This window comes from Hirundo rustica, chromosome 19, assembly GCF_015227805.2.
Source record: "Hirundo rustica isolate bHirRus1 chromosome 19, bHirRus1.pri.v3, whole genome shotgun sequence".
Classification (NCBI taxonomy): Eukaryota; Metazoa; Chordata; class Aves; order Passeriformes; family Hirundinidae; genus Hirundo; species Hirundo rustica.
In genome coordinates this window covers 2,743,288-2,752,500 of record NC_053468.1, presented here as the reverse complement: position 1 = coordinate 2,752,500, position 9,213 = coordinate 2,743,288, and the positions used below count along the sequence as shown (strand labels likewise).

At 43.6% G+C, this 9,213-nt stretch overlaps 1 protein-coding gene across 1 annotated transcript; it reads right to left on the bottom strand.

Annotated features, from left to right (window-relative positions):
* Positions 1-91: 91 nt before the first annotated feature.
* On the bottom strand, positions 92-8,878 carry SKA2 (spindle and kinetochore associated complex subunit 2). Its single transcript, XM_040082845.2, has 7 exons — positions 8,741-8,878; positions 4,374-4,463; positions 3,650-3,826; positions 2,746-2,832; positions 1,702-1,741; positions 990-1,122; positions 92-568 (listed from the first exon to the last, which is right to left on the bottom strand). The coding sequence occupies exons 1-7, from the start codon at positions 8,771-8,773 to the stop codon at positions 442-444; spliced, it is 687 nt and encodes a 228-aa protein (XP_039938779.1). The 5' UTR covers positions 8,774-8,878; the 3' UTR covers positions 92-441.
* Between the last annotated feature and the right edge of the window lie 335 nt (positions 8,879-9,213).

Genomic DNA, 9,213 nt, shown 5'->3' with positions numbered 1-9,213 from the left:
TAAAAAACCCAAAGGAATTCACATCCAAGGAAAATGAATCAGGTCAGGGAGCAGGTTCAGGGGTCGGGGCACGGAGCAGGGTCAGGAGTCACGTAACAAAAGTATAATAAATCTTTATTCAGGAATGCAAGTCCAATTAAGAGGCTTGGATTATTTTGCCTTGAAAACCCCTTCAGGAATGCAGCAAGGAAATGGAAGCAGCACATGGCTCACAACATTCCTTAAAAATGCATCAACCATAATCCTTTACACAGCCAAGGTAAAGTGCCAACCTCAGTGTTCTTCAACTCTCCAATTTCAAGTATTATCAACAGAATGTTAATACAGAAACATTAACAAGTCCCCTACAGTGGACTTGGAACTCTCGTTCCAGAGAAATTCTTGTTCCTTAATAACCCAGGAGCTGTGACCAAGACGCTTCTGTGTCAGATGAGCTTTCATTTACACAGCTAATTCAACATTTCCTTGTTGGTCGAGTTCCACAATCCCGAGTTCTTTCAGGATTTGAATTCTTGAGTCAGTGGCTTTCATATTCATCTTGTTCATCTCTGAAAGACTCAGTGCTGCTCTGTAAGACAAAAGCAATTTAGGAAAACAGGGATCAAACATCAGATCTGGCAGAAAAAGGCTAAAAAGCACAGGCTGTTTAATCAACAATTTTTGTGAATGCTCTGTAAATCTCCCCTGCTACTTCAAATCACAGCAGTCATTTGCTAGTCTTAGGGTTAAAAAGACAAAACTCCTGAGTTTAAATCTTCCCTTTTTTTGGTAACATCAACCTGTAAGAAATCCCCAGCACTCACCCCAGAAAAGGGTCAGGAGGGGTTGGTGAGGGCAGGGCAGGGTTTGGGGATCATAGTTTAGTGCCAGGGCTTTTTGAAGTTACAATATGGCAGTGAATGCTTAACTACCTGGTTTTATTTAATTTGAAAAGGCTGAAATTCTTTCCAGTTTATAAAATCCTTTCAGCGAATGGCTTTGAGCCTTACCTGTTGTTCTGTACAATGAAGTGGTTAAATAACTCCTTGTACAAATAGTTCAAGTCTGCTAATTTGACGGTGCTTCTGATGCTCCTGGGCACGCTCATAAATGTTTCCTCAGTCAGTGGCGTGAACTCGGGCTCTAAAATATTGGAAACAGAAGATATTTGGTTAAAAAAAAAAAAAAAAAGGAAGTGGAAAATATTTGTTTCATCAGAAACTGGGTCAAAGACAGAAAGTACTTCCATCAGTGTTTAACAACACCCCTAGGTGGGACTAAAGGAAGATTTTCCAGCAAGAGAAAGGAGAGAAAGAACAATCACTGGATCTGGAGACTCAGCAAAAAAATCATTTGAGATCTGATGAGGATTGACAAATTGGGTCTGTCAATGACCAGTTTGCTTTGGGGTTTTTTTGGTTTTTTATTTTAAACAAACCAAAACCAACTCTGAAAATTCCCTTCTAGAAGCAGAGATGAATGAATTTAAAACCAGCTATTTCTATGGTAAGATTAGTGCACCATTTCTTCCAGACCATAAACAAAAGAAATCCCAGAAACATGTCAACTATTCCTGGAATGTAACTAAGGGCTCAGGTCATTCTAATAAAGTCTAAATTATTCACATAAAAGCAGTAGATACTGGTGCTTCAGAGTGAAAACAGTGAAGTTATTGCCTCTATGAGAAGAAAAGAGTAGTAAGTTTATTTTTTTCACACTTACCTTCAGCTGAGCCAGGGACTGTAAATCCTGTGAAGGATGGCTAAAAATAAACAATAACGTCAGTATTTGTTAGTGTTTTGCCTAGAAATAATTTTTTACACTTTAATTTCTGCATGAAATTTACGTTAATTACATTTTGCCATTGGATAACCAAGGTTCTTGGCGGCCACTGAAGTCGACAGCAAAATCTTAGGGATTAAACACAGCTTAAAATAAAATTAAGTTTAAAATGGATACAGAAAGATTTATATGCAAATCAGATTTATGAGCCTCTCCAGCTTTCTGAAAGCACTGCACATGATTTAGAATTAGTACTGGATATAAATTGGGAGCATTTCTCAAGGGAGCAGCAGAGACTTGCAAGCAAAGGGTGAGGGAAGGAACTGGAGAGGTTCCATGCAAACCAACTGTGGCAGTAAAGGGTGACAGTGGGAAGTGAGGAGAAGCAGAAAAAGAAAAGGTCAATCAGAGAAACACCCTCTGTTAACCTTCTTTGATGTTTTTAATACGATACCCAGAGGAAATATTTGGAGATAATTATATTGGAGCGACGGGAGAATATCTGATTTTTTAAACAAATACTAATTTAGATCTAAGTTCTACTGCATTGCAGTTAGAATAGGTTGTTACTCATATCCCAAAATTTGTTTACTATTTCGCAGGAAATTAATTTTTTTCCCATTGGTTTGAACCAATGACATCCCTCACTCCTACCCAAATGTTTCTTTCTCAAGAAGATCAACAAGAGCAACCAACAGCATCCCTGACAGGAAACATAAACATATCCCAATTAAAGAATAACAGGAACAAAGTCTTCCATCAAAGCTAATTTCGCCTTTGTGGATCATCTAGCTGGAACAAATTAAAAAGCTTAATCTGTATAGAATAAAAATGAAAAGGTTTGTTAAGGAGCTTAATCCCATTTCTGAAAAACTCCACTCATTTGAGAGGTATGAAATCACAAAATCAGCCCCTTCTGCGTTCAGCTGAGCTGCACGGGGGATTAAAGGTTTCTGAAATACTGACATTCCGTGCCTTAATTACCTCTTCCTCTGAAAATTCCGTTTCTTCCCCAGTTTCCAAGTTTAACTGCTGGGCTGCAGTCTGTTCTTCTGCTGACAGAGGTAAGCTCTGGGAAAACAGAAAAAAAGCAAACACAGAGAAGTCTGATCCTTCAGTTCCTGAGGTGATGATCTTCACAGAGGGACTCAATGTTTGTGCAGCCCTTTGCTCATGGAAACTGACAGCAGACTCCTGATCTCCTTCCACTGAAAGCACATTCCAAAGCAAAGTATTTCTGAAAAATCAACCATAACCTTCCTCTAGCACCAATACTATAAATTAGTGAAGCAAGATCAAATTTTCAATTAAAAAAAAACAAAGTATTTAATTTAAAGACTTATATTTCTCCAGAAGTTTAATCCACTTTTGTTCAGGAAATATAAAAAGTACAAGAAAATCTTTACCTAAAGCTCTGCATGTACCTCAAGAAAAGGGCCTTCCACTCTGAGAAAATCCAAGTACAAAATTATTCTGGGTGGAATATCCTTGAAACACAGCAAGATATGATCCATTTTCCTTTCTGTGACATATAACCACTGTCTTTTAAAGCATGATACAGTCCAATTTGTGATCAAAAATTACCAGTAACTTGCCCAGAGCTGCTGACAGATTAAACCAAATTTCCAGGCACTGTCATTAGAACATTGACCTAAATCACCTCATTTGTAAAGGGTCAAAGTGCTTAATGCTTTCACGGATTTTAACTGCTGGGGATTGGGATTTACAAAAAGAGCCCCAACCCTGCCAGCATTCCTTCTGGGAACCTGGATCAGTATCTCCTAAAAGTCTGCACAAACAACAGCTTCCAGCAGAACCACTGGTGCTACATAAGGGTTACAAAGTTCATTCCCAGGAGTGGAAACAGTGATTAAAATGAAAATACCACCTCCAGCTCGGTTTGTTGCTGCAGTGCCTGAACTATCTTCATTGTTTTCTCCAGGGCAGCACGGATGCTCTCCATGGATTCCTTCTGCTCCATGGAAATCTCTTCCATCTGCGCGCACAGGGATTTGTAACGGGATTTCAGCACCGGGAGCTCTTTCAGGAGAGCAGCTGGATTCTCCTGTGTGAGTAGAACATTTAAACGACATGAGATGATAAAATTCATGTGGCCACACATCAGTTAGAAGCGTTGGTGTTAGACATCTAACATGAAATGATCCTTTACAGTGAAAATGTACGGGAGAAAAGGACTCATTTATAAAATCCTTCATGTGATGTCATTTATTGTTTTCCTCTCATCTCTCCCCCCAAATCTGAATTTAGTCACTGGTTGTTGGCAAGTTTATCTTGGCTCTCAGAGAAAGGGTGAGTTTTAGCTCAGACTGGAACCCGTAACCTGAATTTAGGTGTTAACACCACTCATTTCTCAGAGCAGAGCATGGGAGAATTTCACTACCCCAAGAAACCAAAGGAGTTTGGTTTGAATTCATATTTAGGCCACTTATCTTGATATATGATGCAGGAAATAAGTAAATAAATAAATAAAATAATAAGAATAAATTGCAAACTAGATTAAAGAACAGCCACATATATCTCAGGTTTAAAGAAAAATACCCATTTATTACCAACTTCATGCAATAAAATTGAATTTAATCTGAAAATACTACCTCTGCTGCTGCATCATCAGGAAGACTTTTCATTGTTTCGAACTCCACTCTGCGCTGAATATAATCCAGATCAGATTCTGCTTTCTGGAACTAAAATATTTAAGGTCAGGCACAGTATATTAAAACCCCAAAACTGCAGACAAACCCCAACCTGTGTTTCAGGGAAGCAGGAGGCAGCTGCCTCACTTTGAAAAGCTCAGGGACCATAAAAGTTTTCAAATTTAATTTTTTCAAATATGAAGAGCTCTGTTAGCAAAAGTACAACAATCAGTTATTTACACAGAGGAGATTATGAGTAAATTCAGGATCCAAGAGTATCATCAGAGCTTTTATTAATAATCATATCGGGGATGTGTTCTTTCAGATGGTTTTAATGCCCACAATACATTTCATTATTCCCCAACAAACCAGACTAACAGCTCATAAAATTGATGACATCACTTTTTTTCTTTTCCTTGGGATAAATAAGCCACCAGAGAATTGTCTAATTGCCTTGTAAAACAGTCTGCTGATAGCATTACTACTTAATTAATTTTTGTCTGCAATTTTAATATCTATTAAAGACTTCCACTTTCAAGAAAGGCAGTTTCCCCAGCTCCCAAGCAAGTCATTAATTCTTTGACATAATAATTCAGTGATTTTACAGTCACAGAAGACAATGATGAAAGCAAGTTAAAAATGGTTGTGACTTCCTTAACTTGCTTCTCACAGTTTATATTGAGATTAACCCCAAAGTAGACATCCCATTTTTATTTTTTTTAAGGATCAAAGCAAGGCTGTATTTGCTACAAAGGAACACATATCCACAGACTGTGGTCAGGCTGGGATTCCAAAGGGATATTTTTGTTTAAAACATCAGCTTTGAGATGCACATTAAGGAATTGATGCCTTTGGGGATCAGGAAATTCAGCCTGAAGGAACAGGATGTGGTCCAGGACACTCTCCAATAAAAGCCTCTTTCTGAGGGAGTGAAGATGGATGATGTTTCACACACCTCCAGTACATTTTCAAATAATAGCTTAGGAAAAGGAAAATAAATCCAGTGAAGAGCTTGAGCATCTATAAATCAAGGGGAAAGCTTTCACCCAGTGCTGCCATAACTCACCATCTGCCCAGCAAAACTCCTTCCCACACCTGCCCCAGAAACCAGCCAGGACAAAATCCAAGAATAAAATAGTTTTCAGTACACTCTTTACTGAGTTCACCAGGGATTTCTTCCCTGACTGCCCAATGGTTTCTGTACTCCTCTGCTAAGAAATATTTGTAGGTTTTCATTTCCACTGCAGGCATCCCAAAAGATCATTTTTTGCTTTTCTCCAGCTCCTCCATGTGATCAATTTTTGGGAAAGCAGACAACAAATACAGGCTGCTTTCAAAATGACCCATTAAATATTCAATCCTGACAATCTGAGATTTCCATGAGGAGTTAACCAACATTCTGCTACTACTGTAATTCAGGACATTAAAAACTGGATGTGAAGCTAAATATGGCTAGAATTTTAAGATCTGTGAAGAGATTAACACAGTTCATTACGACTGCTTTTGTTTTACAAATACTTATTTCTTGCTGCATTTCAGGAAACATCCACCTGCAAAAAATCCCCCCTTAACATTCTAGGTCAGAAGCACTTGTAGGATGACTATTTTTACAATAAATCACACAGAAAACGCAGGGCTTGACGTGTAAATCTGTAATTTACTCACAAGTTTAGAAGAAAAGGTTAGAAACTGAGGCAAGAGTGAGGCCAGTGCTGAGGGCTCTGCTCTCAGATGCTTTGACAATACTATTGCACTGCTCTCTGTATAGTACAGTAGTGCAATAAAGTCAGAGCACTCGTTAGCAGCAACAATTCTGGGCAACAATCAATCATACACTCACCAAAAAAAAAAAAAAAAAAAGGGAAAAAAACCCCCCACATCAACCCAGCCAGAGGTTTCTGTGGATTGTGAAGAGTTGGATAAGGTTAAAGCTCACCAAGTCCTAACACTCACACACACACAAAAACTCACATTATTATCATTATTATTATTCATAATCTGCCATTCCACTGATCATGAGGTGGGGAAAAAAACCCAACAAAACGCTCAACAGATCTGTTAGAAAATCAATTTCAAACTATTTGGTGCTTTTTAAACTGGAAATTCCATTTCCAAGCGTATTTACTGCTTGGATGTGCCTCGTAGCAAGCTCAGATTCCAAACTGCCATCAGCCAGATGTTCTTAAACTGCATTACAGGGAATATCTTCTAGACAGCAGAGTTCATTCTTTATAATTTGCAGGTGCTGAATCACAGCAAAATGCACTTAAACTCCAGCGGGGTGTGAGAACACCATCACAGGGAGGGTATATTCCATAAATCTCAGTGAAGGTGGGTTTTTTAACACAACAAGAACTTCCTAGTGAGAGCTGGAGAACTCTCGGGGTTTGAAGGCTCTGAGATCCTTAACCAAACCCAAAGAAACCTGGGAATGGAGTGGAGAGAGGGGACTCTTTGCTGATGTACACGGAGCTGAGTCACCCGGGCCATTTCTAATACAGAGATGATGGCATTTGTCATTAAATGACCAATGTCCCTCCTTGGCAAGGGAGACGAGTAAGAAAAAAAAAATAAACAGTGGCAATCTCATTTTACAGCTGTCTTGCAAATCACCTTGTGCTCTCAGTTATTTTGGATTTGTATACTATTAAAAAAAATAGAATACAGAATAATGCAGATTGTATTGCTGGCCAATGCCCTTTTAACATTGCACTGCTTTTTGTGCATCATCACCAGTAGTACAACATAAAAAGGGCACTGGACAGACACCACTCAGGGACAGAGGAGGTGCAGGATCCCAAAAAACAGAGACAGAAATGAACTGAACTGCTCTGAATGACGCACTGACGGCTTGATGATCTTTCCCATAATTAAACTAAAACTGTTGTGGTGCTCCTGTCACAAATAACCATTGATTGCCCGATTGATTTTATTATTTTCAAACCCATTGTTCTCTTTAAGCTCCCACTAATTACTTCGTCCCTTCTTCCATGGCACCAAAAGGAAGCTTTTCATGAAATTCGTATCAAAACCTCCAGGGAAATAAGAAGTGTTATTTTATCACACTTCTGTGGAAAGAGCTGACTTCACAGGAAATCCAGGACAGGGAACAACAAAGCAGAAGGGAAGGCAAGAGACAGAAAGCTGTGAGATGTGAGATTATTCTGAATTCCAGAATAAAAGCCCCCGTTATCTCAAAGGGGGCAAAAACACCTCTCCATTCACACGTCCTAAAATGAGAATCACTTGAAAGCATGACTTTCAATAAAACACAGAAATAAACCATGATAATAAATAAATAATTAGAACATCTAACCCAAGGATCTTTAAACACATTTCTAAATTACTGTGCTAATTAAAAATACAGAATACTAGATATGCGGGAGATCAAGTTTACAGTATGGGCAAAATGGAAAAAAAGATTATATGGAAGGAAGACGAAGGTTTGAGGGACGGCATAAGGAACTTGGCTGGTTGGACACAGCTTCCCAGTGCCCCTCCAACGTGAGGAAACCCAGCACAGCTCTTTTCTGAGAGGTTAATTTTTGCTTTTTTTTTCACTTTTTCAGGAGTGGGGCTGGCAGAGAGGCGATCATTACATAAGGAACAGCCCCGTCGTGCTTCAGGGGCTGCCTCGGAGCACTGGAACGGAGAGGAAGGCTGGAAAAACTACGGGAATTTGGGAGAGAAGGAATCTCAGGAAGAGAAGGCCGAGGGGGCCATCGCCCCGCTCCCCCCGCGCGCCAGCGCCAATGGACCAGCCCAGCCCGCCTCTCCCCCCCCGCAGCGAAAATGGTCCAGCCCAGGTGAGGGCTCCACCCTCGCCCCCCTCTTGACAAAAAATGGACCAGTCCGGGAGCGCCACTCTGCCCCGCGCCCCCCCTCCCGCCGCGGGGACATGGAGCGGCCCGACCCGACCGCGTCCCCCCGCACGGCGGTCAATGAGCGCGCCCACCCCCACCGGCCCCCCCCCAGGTGCGCGGGAAATGGCCGCGCCCTGCCCCGCGCCGAGGGGTGAATGGAGCGGCGCAAGCCCCGCCCCTCGGGGGGGGGGGGGGGTGTGCGGAATGGACCGGCCCGGCCGAACCCGCCTGACCCGGACGCGGCCGGCGGGCGCCCCGTCGAGGGCGGCGCGGGCCGCGCTCGGGGCCCGGATGGGGAACGCGGGCGCGGCTGAGCGGCCGCTCTTCCGTCGCGCCGCGCCCGCGCGCCCGCTTCTCCCTCCCTTCCTCCCCTCCCTTCCGCGGCGGCCCCGCGCCCCTCCGCGGCGTCGCCGCCGCCGGCCCGCGGCGCGGCCGCCCCTCAGCGCGGCCGCCGCCCGCCCTCACCAGGGTCTCGAGCCTGGTAACCGCCGTCTCCATGTTGAATAGTTGACATTCCTCAGGCGGCGGCGGGGAGATCCCCACCCCCCGCGCCGCGGCACGGGAGAGTCGGCGGCGCCCATTGGCCAGCTGTCACTCTCTGCGCGCCTCCCATTGGCTCGTGGCTCGCGGGGCGCGCTCGCCATTGGCCCGCGGAGAATGTAAACCCGCTCCGAGGTACGGCCGAGCTCATTGGCCCTGAGTGGGCTCCGGCCGTGATTGGCCGGGGCGGGGCGCGCGGCGCTGGCGGGAAGCGGCGCGGACCCGTCCGCTGAGGCCCTGAGGGGGCGGGGGACGCCGCTCCCCTTTTCCCGGTTCTCTCCCGGTTGCGCCGGTAGCCCCGGCGGGACCTCTCCTCGTCCCTTTCACCCCGCCGGCCTTCCCCCAGCCGACCGCTGCCCGCAGCCGATTGGCGGCGCCGAACCCGCTCGTCCAATGGC